The 14635-nt window shown below is 47.5% G+C and overlaps 1 protein-coding gene across 1 annotated transcript; it reads right to left on the bottom strand.

Annotated features, from left to right (window-relative positions):
- Nucleotides 1-4638: 4638 nt before the first annotated feature.
- On the bottom strand, nt 4639-13556 carry PCLAF (PCNA clamp associated factor). Its single transcript, XM_048519653.1, has 4 exons — nt 13415-13556; nt 11717-11794; nt 9479-9644; nt 4639-5008 (listed from the first exon to the last, which is right to left on the bottom strand). Exons 1-4 carry the CDS (start codon nt 13464-13466, stop codon nt 4948-4950), a joined length of 357 nt encoding a protein of 118 aa, XP_048375610.1. The 5' UTR covers nt 13467-13556; the 3' UTR covers nt 4639-4947.
- Between the last annotated feature and the right edge of the window lie 1079 nt (nt 13557-14635).

Raw genomic sequence — 14635 nt, 5'->3', positions numbered from 1 at the left:
GTAAATTTCAGTTTCACAATTCAGAGCTGAGATAACACCAGAACATTCGAATACCACTGAGTGTATACAATGACCCCTGATACCTATAGAATTCAGGGAGATGCTGTTACTTATTTATGAGCATATATTACACTGTTAAAATAATGTAGTATTGAAGCACACCTGGGTGTTCCTTCAGCACCAGAGGCTGATAAGTTGAGGCAAAGTTCACGCCTGGAGAAAGTTCTGATGAGTGCCAAAACATTTATTGCATTCAGTTTCCAAGAACTGTTTTTATTCTTCTAATTGCCCAGTCCTGAACACACCTTAGGAAGCAGGTTCTGTGACAGACTTACTTCCAAGTTTATTTGCGCTTGCGACAGCAGCTGCTCAAATTGCAAATACATAAACTTTTAATATGCCATATACATGTTTCAGCGTCCGTGCACGTCAGGTGTATGTTGTGCATGGAATAGCATCAGCTATGTGCTGCTGTGGTTAGAGCATTGAGTCAGAGAAAGATGATGAAGAAGAAGAGTTTGGATTTATATCCCTCTCCGCTTTCTTTCCTGTAAGGAGGTTCAAAGGGGCTTACAATCTCCTTTCCCTTTCCCCCCCACAACAAACACCCTGTGAGGCGGGTGGGGCTGAGAGAGCTCCAAAGAACTGTGACTAGCCCAGGGGTAGGGAACCTGCGGCTCTCCAGATGTTCAGGAACTACAATTCCCATCAGCCTCTGTCAGCATGGCCAATTGGCCATGCTGGTAGGGGCTGATTGGGAATTGTAGTTCCTGAACATCTGGAGAGCCACAGGTTCCCTACCCCTGGACTAGCCCAAGGTCACCCAGCTGGCGTGTGTTGGGAGTGCACAAGCTAATCTGGTTCCCCAGATAAGCCTCCACAGCTCAAGTGGCAGAACGGGGAATCCAACCCGGTTCTCCAGATTAGAGTGCACCTGCTCTTAACCACTACACCACGCTGGCTTCACAGATGCACATTCACACACACACACACTCCTATTTTTCAACTTAAACCATCTCACAAAGCTGCTTTGAAAATGCTGAGGTGGAGAGAAGAAACAAATTGCACACATCAAAACCTCTTTCATAGTACAATGAAGTTCCTTGACTCCACTGGACCAATTAAAAGCAGGAATGAAAGCAGCCAGAAACACAATGGAATTCAAGGCTCAGATCTCCAGGTACAAAACGTAATAGTAAAAACTGCTGCATATTGTGAATTGAATCACCAAAACTCAAAGTAGGGAAACAATGCAGTCAAGGGGCTAAGGGCAAAAGGAAGTGGGGGGAAATCTCCTGGCTCCTTTGGTGTAGCTTCGCTGTAAATTGCTCAGCTTGGCTTCCTATAAGAAGAATCAAGGTCTGCGTCGATATTATGAAGGCTCTAAAAGGAGAGTGCTCCGGAACACATTTAAACTTCCAAAACTGAAGAGGAGAGGGACCTCTTCATTCACACACACACCGAAATTGCAAGTCAACGAGCTTAACGCAAATGGGCGGATTATTGTTTCCCTGTATCACACACACAACAGAATTCAGGTCCAGTAGCCCCTCCCATACAAAGTTTTCCAGGTATGCATTTGCAAGTCAAATCTAACTTCATCAGATACAGTATAGGGCCGTGGTGGCGAACCTATGGCACTCCAGATATTAATGGACTACAATTCCCATCAGTCCTTGGCCATGCTGGCAGGGGCTGATGGGAATTGTAGTCCATTAACATCTGGAGTGCCATAGGTTCGCCACCACTGGTATATGGCAAAGATCACCAACAAGGTACCCACGGGCACCATTAAGAACACCAGCTGGGCAGCCAGGCTCACTCTCCCATTAAAAGAATTGGACGGCAGTGATGCCAAGGATCATATCCTGACACCGTGGAGAATGGCTGCCGTCCAGAGTGGGCAAGGCTGACCTGTGAGACCCAGGTTCAAATCCACGCCCTGCCAGAATGACTTTGGACTTGCTCTCCGCCCTAGCCTACTTCCTGGGGCTACTGTGAGGACAAAACGGTGAAAGGAAGTTGTCGCCTACTTTGCGTGCACCCTGGGGGAAGAAGTGGAGCGTCAGTCCAACAAATAAGCAACAACAAGGCACCCACACTGGCATACATAGAGATGGGCGTGGAGGGGCAGGAGCCCCAGGCGCCACATGCTGGGGTCCGCACTTTGGGGCCACAACGCCCCCACCCCACAACTGCACCCCATCCCAAACTCCTGTGGGCTTGCCCCACCGCCAAGTGAAGGTTGGGAACGGGGCCAAATGGGCTCAACCCGCACCCCAAGAATACTGGATAGCTATCCACAGCAGCTGCCCAATGTCTGAAGGCTGAGACAAGCACAAGCATGGCCCCGATTCCCGCACGAGGCAAGCACCCCTCTTGAAAGCACCCCCCTCCATCGCCTGCGGATCTTAACCCAACGGCACCGAAAGAGGAAAAGGCAGGGCTGCTACAGGAGAGGCGGGAGCCTTTTACTTGCCAAGCTCTCCCCGGCCGGTCAGCGGCGCGTCCTCCGCCGTTCGCAGCTTCTCAGCGCTTTCCTGGCGCGCCTCGATCGGGGGCCTGGGGAACGGGTCGCCACTGGAAGCGAGTCTGCCAAGACCTGCAGGCCGCCCGCGGGACCCCGGGGCGCGGGCCGGTGCATGGCTGGGGAGCTCCGGGATGGAGGGGGCGGGGGGAGGGGGAGGAAGCGGGCGGGGGAGACACAAGCCGGTTTCTCTTCTGCTCTTCCCTGAACGGAAGCGCCGACACGCGTGCTCCCCCGTTCAGACGAGCGCAAAAGCGAGGAGGCGAGTCACAGCACGGCGCGACCTCCCGCTCGCCTCCCGCCCTCGAGGCGCGGCCCCCATCGCCGCCTATGAACGACCGTCCCGAGTTGGGGCCGCTTCTCCCGGCGGGGGCAGGCTGGGGGCGCGAACCCGGCTCCTGCGATCGAGCTCCGACGGGAGGAGCAGGGAGGAGAAAGGGGGGCGCGCCACCCGGAAGCGCTTCGCGCGGGCCCGCCCACTCGCCAGCCGGAGCCCTATCCGTCGCGGTCGCGCGGCCACTTCCGGGTCAGGGCCGCCACGGAGGCGCCTTAGCAACCGCGTTCAGTTGCTAGGCGGAAGTGAATTCGTGGGGGGCAGCCCTGAGAGGGGGTCACGTGATGTGACAGGAAGCGGGGGGGTTAGCGTGACTCTGGTTCCTGCTGCGCCTCGATGGAAGCCGAGCCCACCAGGAACAATAGAGGGTGGGGAAAGGAGGAGAATGGGGCAGGAGGAGGAAAGTGTAAGGCCCCTTCCGCACGTGCAGAATAATGCACTTCCAGTCCACTTTCACAATTGTTTGCAAGTGGGTTTGGCTATTTCGCACAGAAAAATCTAGCTGCAAAGGGCATTGAAACCGGATTGAAAATGCATTATTCTGCATGTGTGGAAGGGGCCCAGGCAAGACATGCCATGCAATTAAACTTTCATTTGGGTGATGGTTCCTTTTGGATCTCGGGTTCCTTTTGGATCTCGTTACCCCAAAATGTTGCATTTGAGAGGCTAAGGTGCAGCCTTTCCCCAAAGCCATATTAGACCAGCCTTTTGCATTATTGATATTGTGCTTTAAATTCTATTGTAAACGGCCGAGTCCGACCTCAACCTGGAGTGGGCGGGGTATAAATGTAATAAATTATAAGTAGAATGGACCAGATTTTGTTCCCGCATTAGTTTTCCTGACTCCTCAAGTCTCCAGCCATCTGCACTATGGGAAGAGGGTTGCTAAAGAAGTCGAGCCTGTTAGCTGGGGTTATACTCCATACCTAACAGTAAGACTTCACTTCACACCTAACTTGCACAAATGGCTTTCAGAGTAACACAAGTTTACAAGTCTTGGGCAACTGTCATTCTACTGTTGGCTGCCTTTTAAAAAAAAATTTAATGTCAGTGGTTAAAAGTAGGTGGATGCTAAGTTGGAGACCTGGGTTTTATTGCCCACTCTGACCTTCCTGCTGGGTGACCTTGGGCTACTCCGTTTGTTCAGAATTCTAATTGTCTTCCCCTTCCAGTATTATTTCCTAAAGTCTTGGATTCCACTCTTGGATGTCTTTATTACAGGTTACAAGTATAATTAACACAGCTGTTTTTCTCAGCTTCCACATGTGTGTAATTTTAGATCAAACCAAGGATTTTGTAGCACTCTGCCTGGTGGCTTCAAACTGCCAGTAAGTCTGGCATCTTCCCAGCAGCCGTCCCCAGACACCCAACAGCAATCCCAAACTACCATATTCTTCCAGACAGCTGGCTGGCAATTAGAATATAATATACTCATTAGATGTTTATTATATGCAGATTGAGTATCTAGTATTTTGTAGAAGTGTTAGAAACTACACATTTGCATGAAGTAAACATTTCAGATTCTCGCTGGAAGAAAAACATTGTTTGTAGGTATCACGTTTCTAATGGTGCCATCAATAGTTCTTACTTTATCTGTACCATAATCTGGCTTATCAGCATTGGAATCAGTACTACCTACAATCACTTTGCAAGCACTTATTTAAGTGAAAGCAGTCTATCTTCTTTTGTGTAGTCCTAGGATTTCAGTTCAGACTTCTCAGCCCCAGAAAGGAAAGGCAGTACCCATCACCCAAGTTAAACATCAACAAAAGAACCCTTTAGCTTTGTATAAAAATTTTAATAGTTAATACTTTATGGCACAGAAGTTTAACAAGTACGTAGAGAAACACCACTTATGACAAAGAACGCCCCTTATCATATTGGCTGCTATCTTCTAGGCCTGACAAGCTCTCCCAACTTTGCTTGTTGGCGTTCAAGTTTTCAGTTGAGAACGTTTGAAGTCAACCAAGTCAGGTCTTCCGTGCTTTGAAAAGACCCAATACTCAGACCATGTATATATACACAGATGTGTACACACAAAGATACGTTGCACAGAAGATGGCACAATCTGTTAACAGGGAGAGGCTTATATGTGGTCATCGTCAGAGACGTCCTGCTCAGCAGTGCAAGGGGGCAGAGGAATGGCTCTGTAGAAAAGAAAAAAGCAGTACCATTAATACTCAGCAGTATTAATACACAGGAGCAGCAGTGGCGGAGTGGTTAAGAGCAGGTGCATTCTAATCTGGAGGAACCGGGTTTGATTCCCCGCTCTGCCGCCTGAGCTGTGGAGGCTTATCTGGGGAATTCAGATTAGCCTGTGGACTCCCACACACGGCCAGCTGGGTGACCTTGGGCTAGTCACAGTTCTTTGGAGCTCTTTCAGCCCCACCCACTTCACAGGGTGTTTGTTGTGAGGGGGGGAAGGGCAAGGAGATTGTAAGCCCCTTTGAGTCTCCTACAGGAGAGAAAGGGGGGTATAAATCTTCTTCTACTCTGGTTGAAAAGCCCTCCAGCTATTGGGGAATCGCTGTGTCAGCATGGCATCCTCCTGTCATGGGGGGGGGGGGTCAAATGAGGGATGCTGGCTGGCACCCCGTGTCAGCAATCTCCTCTCTGGCCTCGGGGCCTGGTTTAGTCCACATCCTTCTAAGTGTGAAGTGTTTTTGTTCCCTTTGTACTTTCGCTTTGATCCTGTGGGAAGGGGGGGGGAGGTTGGTGCCGTTTTGCAAGCGGAGGGTGGGGGGAGGACATTGGGGATTTTAGCTCCTGCTCGATATGTGGCTTTCAGAAGTGTCTACCGATTGTTACTCTTTGGTTTCCTAATAAAATCTACGGCTTGCAGCTACAGTTTCTTTATTTTGGACCGGAGTCTGACACACTGAATCCCAAATATTTTAAAATAATGTTCACTCAGGACTCGTTTTCAAAGGGAAGGGGAACCTTGCAGAAACAGAGGTCTGTGCTACATTTAAATAGCTCCTCCTCCTTCCTACCCAATTGCCAGAACGTCTTCTGCCTAGCCCACCATGCCACTGTCCTCCACAAACATACCCAACCATTTTGCCCAGCAAAGTAGCATTATAATACTGTATGCTACAAATGACCGTTGGTCACAACGCTGGACGTGTAGTGCAGATTACAAACTGAATCTGTTGTCCACAACAATGTAGCAGCGCTGTTAAGATTGCACTCCGGGCTATTTTTGAAATGGGGTAGACATTTCTTGTCTGCATGCTCAACATCACAGGCCAGACACCACAAATAAAAAAAAATAGATGGAGCCGTGGCAGGAAAAATTCAGGAGCTGCATACTGCTAGTATATGTGGCTACATTCTACACTCCCCCCCTCCAGCTATCTTTTTGAATTTCCTGCATCTATTTTAGAAGTCACTCAGTGTTTCCATATTTCTAATAAGCTACATTCACAGTTCAATCCTATGCTGAGTTTACCCCGTCTGAAATCAACAGCCATACAGTGGAATAGCTCTAACGTAGGACTGCAGTGTTTGAATAATTAAGAACATGAGAAAGAGCCTGCTGGATCAGACCAGAGTCCATCTAGTCCAGGGGTCAGCAACCTTTACCACCCAAAGAACCATTTGGACCCGTTTTCCACAGCCCCGAAGATCTACTGAGCCAGAGAGGTGGCTCCGCACAGAGCCACCTCCAGTTTGGCCCCTTCACTCACCTTTCCTGGAGGGACACACCCATGCTACCCTCTGACCTCCAGGCCATGCGGAGCCACACTATAAGGCTGAAAGAGCCGCATGCAGCTCCGGAGCCGTGGGTTGCAGACCCCTGATCTAGTCTAACACTCTGCTACTCACAATGGCCCACCAGATGCCTTTGGGAGCTCACGTGCAGGATGTGAAAGCAATGGTCTTTTGCCGCTGCTGCTTCCTGGTCTGCTAAAGCATTTAAACCCTAACCCTCTAAAGCCGTGGTGGCGAACCTTTGGCACTCCAGATGTTATGGACTACAATTCCCATCAGCCACTGGCAGCACGGTCAATTGGTCATGCTGGCAGGGGCTGATGGGAACTGTAGTCCATAACATCTGGAGTGCCAAAGGTTCGCCACCACTGCTAGAGTACCTGGTCTGCTAAAGCATTTGCAATTGCCCCATTTAGAAGGAAACAGAGAAACATGGAGTTGGAAGGGACCTCAAAGGTCATGTAGTCCAACCTGTTGCATAACACAGGAAAGTTCACAACTACATCCCCACTCTTCTAGTGACCCCTGCTCTATGCTCACAGTAAGGACTCGAAACCCTGATCCATCCAGCTTAGAGGGAAATTCCTTCCTGACCCTAAAGGAGGCTAAAATTAAGTGCAGGAGGGAATGTGACATTGTAAAGCCCAGTCAGATCTCAGAAAATAGGCAGGGTTGCTGATTGGGAGACCATAATACTGTGCAGAGAGAAAGCAATGACAATGTATTGTCGAAGGCTTTCACGGCCGGATTCAACTGGTTGTGGTGGGTTTCCCGGGCTGTGTGGCCGTGGTCTGGTAGTCCGTCAAGTATTTATTGTTTGAGCCATTGGCTGTAACAATACAGAGATACATGCAGTTAAAACATTTAAATTAAAACAATAACTTAGTTTTACATTAAAATATAAATTATTTGTATTCGGCAATCTCTAAATTAAAATGCCCCATCAAATACTTTCCACGTCAGATGTTTTTGCAGCTTCTTCATCTAGTCTAAGTTAACCTCCAGTACTTTGGAACATCAGTTCAAACAGCGCTTTAAATACTTTGCTCGTAATTTCCTAGCCGCCAGGGCAAAGAGAACCGTGGTCTGGTAGATCTTGTTCCTAACACCTCTGAAGATGCCGGCCACAGATGCAGGCGAAACGTTAGGAACAAGATCTACCAGACCACGGCCACGCAGCCCGGAAAACCCACCACAAAGCAATGACAGATCACTTCTGCTTCTGAATTGCCTTGAAAGCCCTTTGCTGGGGGTCACCATAAGCAGACTGCAACTTGCCAGTGCTTTATACCCCGCACCAGTGGTGGGATCCAAAAATTTTAGTAACAGGTTCCCATGGTGGTGGGATTCAAACTGTGGCGTAGCGCCAATGGGGCTGGGTGGGGCACGATGGGGGCATTGTCGGTTAGGGTTCTGGGGGCGGGGCATTCCTGGGCGGGGCTGTGGCAAGGACGCAGCTGCTGCGCAGGTCCTTGGGCAGGAAACGATTGCACGCAGGCGCAGGCTGCCACGCACGCCGGTGCACCTCCTGCTAGACTGCTTCAAGTTCTGCGCGCTACTGCTGAGAGGAGGGGCGTAACTAAGCCAAAAATCACGCGGCAAAATCACCAATTAGTAACCCCTTCTCGGCACACGCGAATAATTAGTAACCTACTCTCGGGAACCTGTGAGAACCTGCTGGATCCCACCTCTGCTTTTATCTCAAAATGAGTTTTAAACAGATTTGGAAATGACACGCCCAGAAGGTATAAAATTCTTCTGGGAGGAGAGTGCAAACCCAGATGGCTCATTTCCATCCCGAGACACCTCTGTGGTGTGAAAAATGACCTGAAGCCACACATTTGAAAGTGAATGCCAGGAACTTTTCCTCCTTGCTAATGTACTGATTAAGTCAGATAAGCTTGGGGAAAACCACATCAGCATTTCAGAGCTTGTGATTCAGCCTTCACTGGGAAGTCACGGCTAGATTGCCTAGCCCAGATAATTGCCTGGAAACTAACAACCCCCCTCTTAAAGAAAAGAACGAAGGGAGACTTCTTTGAGACAGTCTTACGTTCCAGACATGAGGAATACAACCATATTTCCAGTAACCATTATCTCCTCAAAGGCTGGAATAATTCCACTGGGACAATTGTATTAATCTGTTGCAGGAAAAACCGCCTTGTGGAAGTTTAAAGACTAACATTTTATTCCTATATAAAGTGGCACAGACTAGAGTCCCTTCTTCAGGTACACAGAAAGGTTCTTTACCAGGCAGTCGTTACTGGTCAGAATTTTTTTTTTGTGACTGAAAAACGTTGTCAAATGTTCATCTCATACCAGAAGTCTATCAATGCTTGTCATTACATTAATTAGGAAAGGGAGAAACAACGTGTGGTTGGTGTTTGGAATATGCTGCCACAGGAGGTGGTGATGGCCACTAACCTGGATAGCTTTAAAAGGGGCTTGGACAGATTTATGGAGGAGAAGTCGATTTATGGCTACCAATCTTGATCCTCTTTGATCTGAGATTGCAAATGCCTTAACAATCCAGGTGCTCGGGAGCAACAGCCGCAGAAGGCCATTGCTTTCACCTCCTGCATGTGAGCTCCCAAAGGCACCTGGTGGGCCACTGCGAGCAGCAGAGAGCTGGACTAGATGGACTCTGGTCTGATCCAGCTGGCTTGTTCTTATGTTCTTAAATGGATGCTCTCTGAGCAACTGAACATCAGACATGGCTAAAAAGGGTAATCGTCAGTGTGTGCTTAATGTCTGGGGCCTCTTTGGGTTTCTGAGTCTTCCTTCATTCCTTTGTACTCCCTTCGCTTGCAACAGTAGGCATCTCTGGCCTTCTCCGTGAAGGGAGCAGCAACCAGGTGGCTCCATATTTTTCCCTGACAGTAATATGGTGAAGCCATTCTTACTTTCTCCGACGCTTTCCTATTCCACTACATCCTGGTTCCTCATCAGAGACCTGGTTCTCTTTCTCTGAATGCTTTGAGGACTGACTGAAGAACTCTCCGATTCCTTTCTGCCACGGTGGGGTGGGCCTCACACAGACTGGATTGCCCCCTGCATACTTGCTTTCAGCTGCAAAAAAAAATATTTGAGAATACATCACTGCCGCAAATATAAAACACACATTTCTAGCCCAAGACTGGGACCTGATTTATGAAACAAGTGACCACATATCTGGCTAGTGAAATATGGAGGTTCTTATTACTAGTGGGAATTTTTGCCCACAGTAATATATGTGTGTGTATATATATATATTATATGTATATATATATGTATGTATGTATATGTGTGTATACATATATATGTATGTGTGTGTGTACACACACACACACACTAGCGGGCTCGGCCACGTGTTGCTGTGGCTGAGTCTGGTGAAGTGGAAAAGAAAGAAAAGGGGAAATGAACGGTTCGAACATGTGTCATTGCACAATGCTTGCAAGGGAGGGGAAGGGCAAGGGGCCCCTCGCTCCCCTCCCTCTCTCCCGTTCCCTTACATGGCAACCCGGCTGGTCCCTCCCTAACATTCCCCTTCCTCTGCTAGGGTGGGTGGGCCATGTGCAGGTGGCTAGTCCTGTCCCTTTCACTCCCTTCCCTTGCAAATTATCTAGTGTAAAACACGCTGGGAGGCATGAGCTACGTTGTGTTCAAATTTCAGAGCGTTTGGTCCAGCAAACCCCCGGACCCTCCCTCACCTTCCCCTTCCTCCGCTAGGGTGGGTGGGCCATGTCCAGATGGCCCGCCCCATCCCTTTCACTCCAGATGGCAGTGGTTTTCAAGGAAGGCATGGTTGTTTCCCTTGTAGCAGAGGTTGTTGCTTTGACAGCCAGCAGATGGCGCTATTGCGGAACAGAACTGTGGTTCCAACTGTCACAGGTGTGGCATGTGCACAATAACTGGCACAGTTGTGACATGTACACAACAGGAGGTGTGGAAACGGTATGGAAACCTGGCCGCACGCGAATGCGACGTTGTGTGAAAATTTCAAAGCAATCGGTCCAGTAGTTTGGGAGATTACCTGTCAGCAGAAAAACACACTGATAGATTTTTATATAGATATGTGTATGTGTGTGTGTATATATATATATATATATATTCCCAGTAGTACAAAGGGTGTTTAAAAATCATCCGTAAGGTGTACCCACTCCCTTGTAGTTGCAGTTTCTACAAACCAAGAGATATTATTCATAGAAACCGTTGCAGCCATTATTTTGTAGGATATTCATACAGACCATGCTGTCTTTTCAGATGGTTTGTAGTCAGATTTCTACAGCCAACAGGCCTCATAGTTTCCTCCATTATTTACAGCACAGCAAGAAATGAAATGTATTACAAAAGATATGCTAGTTTCTTGGACTACAGGTAAAACTGTATTTAAAGCTGGGAAAAGATGGTAAAGAATCTGATTGTAGGCCTATAATATGATGAAATAATTATTATCATTCCAATTTTAATATACGGGCTGCTGAAGCAAGCAAAATAATTATTTTAAGATCTTAATGAGACACAGGTCTCTCATTTGGCACAAATAATCTCAAAGCACACAGACAGTGACCAAACTGGTTTTATTCCTAAGCAAAATGGGAAATCTGTAATTTAATTCAATATGCAATTAATAACAAGTTTGAACAGGCCTTTATATTTCTCTTGTGTAGAACCTAAATTCTTACTAGCCGCTCTCAAAGCCTTTGGTTTCGGTGATGGTTTTCTTAGCTGGGCAAAAATTATTTAAGTGCGATTCTTTGGCAGGATTAGCTAGGTCTGATTTTCTATCAGTCCTAATCAAAAGTCTGAGCGGTGTTAAGTTGACTTGTCCTCTCTCCGCTGTACTTTTTGCAATAGTTGTTGAGCCATGAACAATCTATGTACATTTAAAAGATCCCAAGGGGATTAACAATGCAAAAACATTGTTATAAACTGAGTCGATGCTAATGATTTGGCTGTCTTTTGAACTCATGGCGTGCACAGAACAGCTACTGCTGTGGACAATATTTCCTATTCTGTTGATGCTGAAACGAATACATGCTGCCAGCAACTTTCTTTGACGAGGGAGGTCAGCAACTACAAATTCACCAAGGTGCTGTGTCCTTGCAAACAAGACATCCTCATTACCTAAATCAGCAAATGCTGGCTGCAAACGCACTTACCTTTCCGTGAAGAAGGTGAGGAATCCACATTACACCTACTGGAGCCTAATACCTTCCGAGGAGCCCTGGCGGCCACCACTAAAACAGCAAGAACATTAAGTGGTGAAGGACTTCCAGGTTAACATAATTTCTCCCATATGCAAAATCAGAATTTAGCTCATAAATGGCGGGGTACTAGTGTAAATTGTGAGTGAAATTGTGAGTGAAAGGGGTCGCCGCATCTCAAAAAGGATATTGAGGAGATAGAAAAAGTGCAGAGAAGGGCAACAAGGATGATTGAGGGACTGGGGCACCTTCCCTATGAGGAGAGGCTGCAGCGTTTGGGACTCTTTAGTTTGGAGAGGAGGCGGCTGAGGGGGGATATGATTGAAGTCTACAAAATTATGCATGGGGTAGAAAATGTTGACAGAGAGACATTTTTCACTCTTTCTCACAATACTAGAACCAGGGGGCATCCATTGAAAATGCTGGGGGGAAGAATTAGGACTAATAAAAGGAAACACTTCTTCACGCAACGTGCGATTGGTGTTTGGAATATGCTGCCACAGGAGGTGGTGATGGCCACTCACCTGGATAGCTTTAAAAGGGGCTTGGACAGATTTATGGAGGAGAAGTCGATTTATGGCTACCAATCTTGATCCTCCTTGATCTGAGATTGCAAATGCCTTAACAGACCAGGTGATCGGGAGCAACAGCCTCAGAAGGCCAGTGCGTCCACATCCTACATGTGAGCTCCCAAAGGCACCTGGTGGGCCACTGCGAATAGCAGAGAGCTGGACTAGATGGACTTTGGTCTGATCCAGCTGGCTTGTTCTTTTGTTTTTAAATCTCAGCGATCAATATACAAGGGCTGAGCTTCGGTATAGTCAGCGATAAGACTACACTTACTGAAGACAGCCCACAGAGGAAATAAAGATGTGAAAACAGGGATGTTAGAAACATGCACAAGTTACAAAACATTGAGGGTTGTGCAAACATGAATAACTAACAGTTACAGCATTCTATCAACTAGGGGGTACTCTAAATCTTCAAGGTAATGTAGAATACATTTGGGCCAGTCATGAGATTGAACACTTTAAGAGTACTGGATTAAAAAAAATAAAATACTGCACTATTATTTTGCAATGGGGGCCTTGTTCAAACTGGGAAGTAACTCAGTGGTGGAATCCAAAATTTTTAATAACAGGTTCCGATGGTGGTGGGATTCAAACAGTGGCGCCACCTCACACACTCACCTCCAGTCCCTATTGGGCAGGGAGGTTGCTTTAATAACCCTTTCTCAGCACTCAGAAAAAATTAGTAACCACTTCTAGAGAAGTGGTGAGAGCTGGTTGGATCCCACCTCTGAAGTAACCCCCTCAGGCTGCAAACCACAAATAGGTCTCAAAGCAAAAAAAATCAAGCTTTTCCATCCCAGATTTCACGCCCTGACAACGCAGTCTTGTTCATACTTACTAAAAAGTAAGTCCTACTGCAGTCAATGAGATTCCACTCCCAATTCAACATGTAAAGGACTTTAAACCCCAAACAGAAGCCTTGTGTTTACTAAGCTGTCCTGGTCTCTGTGGTTTAGCTTCCCAAAATTCATCATAAATAAAACCGCCCTTGCAAGGCAGACCCGCCAACCCCCGCTTTGAACTTTTGCATTTGCTGCAGTCTCCTCCGTTCACGCAGATAAGGATGACGACCCCGCCCCACCTTTCCGATAAGCTCCTCCGGTCCCCCCGCAGTCGGCCTTGGTCCGCACCATGTCGCAGCAAAGCAAAACTCCGGCCTGCCCAATGCAGCTTAAAAACGGCGCGCGGCTCCGGACAGGGCTCCCCTTTCAAGGTCCCGCAAGTTGTAGTTCCCGCGCGCGCGCCCTGCTCCCATTGGCCCGGCCGCAGCCCCCGATTGGCCAATCACAGTGAAGTCCGCGGCTGGAGCGCAGTTTTGCACTAACAATCCGGAAGCTTTTTTAAAAATTATGAATGAAAGGCTGTTTGGGGAGGAGGATGAAGGCGCCCGTCCCTCCTGGATAATGTAGCTCTGTTCACAAGTCGCGGCGAACTCTGTTGCACAGGGGATCTGCCCTTGACCTTTTTCTTTTATACGCGCGTTGAGTAGTTCTCACGTTACGTTCAACGCGTGTCCAGCCGAGCAGGCGATTGAAACCGTTTGTCCAGGTACTGGTTCTAAATGTTAGGAGCGCGCAGTTTGAGGATGCTGCCCAGCCAAAGCTTGGACCATCCAAGGCCCCTTCCGCATATGCAGAATAATGCACTTTCAATCCACTTTGCCGCTGTATTTGACTGTGCGGAATAGCAAAGTCCACTAGCAAACAATTGTGAAAGTGGATTGAAAGTGCCTTATTCGGCATGTGCAGAAGGGGCCCAAGAGCCTTTTTTGTAAATAAAACTAATAGAGCAGTAAAAGAAAAGGTGCCCTCGCCGGAGCACAAGAGTAAATAAAACTAGAATGAAACAACACCCTTGCAGGAGTGTATCTTGCTGCAAACTCGCCAGAACGCACAGACCAACACACAGAAATAAAATAAATAAATAATTTTATTCAAAGGAACGTGGAGACCTTCAGCATTAGGAGAAGGGCATGTGACTGAGCAAAAATCAATGGTCTTGTAGGATTTTCAAAGTTGCGTCGGTAACTACATCAAAAGAAACCCATCACATATGACAGAGAGAAATATGTGCCACTCAAAACCCATCAAGGCCCTCTTGTGAGATACCCTGGCACCTGGGAATAGTCATACCTAAAACAAGTCTCTCTATTTGCAGAAGCCTAAATGGTGTAACTTCATTCAAATTTAAACTAAGTCTCCTTCTTGCAAACTGGTATAGACAGATACAGTCAAAATGTTCACTGTAACATGGAAGCAGAGCTTGTGTCCACGAGGTTAAGACGATCAGAGTAACATGGGGA

Source organism: Sphaerodactylus townsendi, linkage group LG17 (genome assembly GCF_021028975.2).
Source record: "Sphaerodactylus townsendi isolate TG3544 linkage group LG17, MPM_Stown_v2.3, whole genome shotgun sequence".
NCBI lineage: Eukaryota > Metazoa > Chordata > Lepidosauria > Squamata > Sphaerodactylidae > Sphaerodactylus > Sphaerodactylus townsendi.
This window is presented reverse-complemented; position numbering and strand designations above follow the sequence as displayed.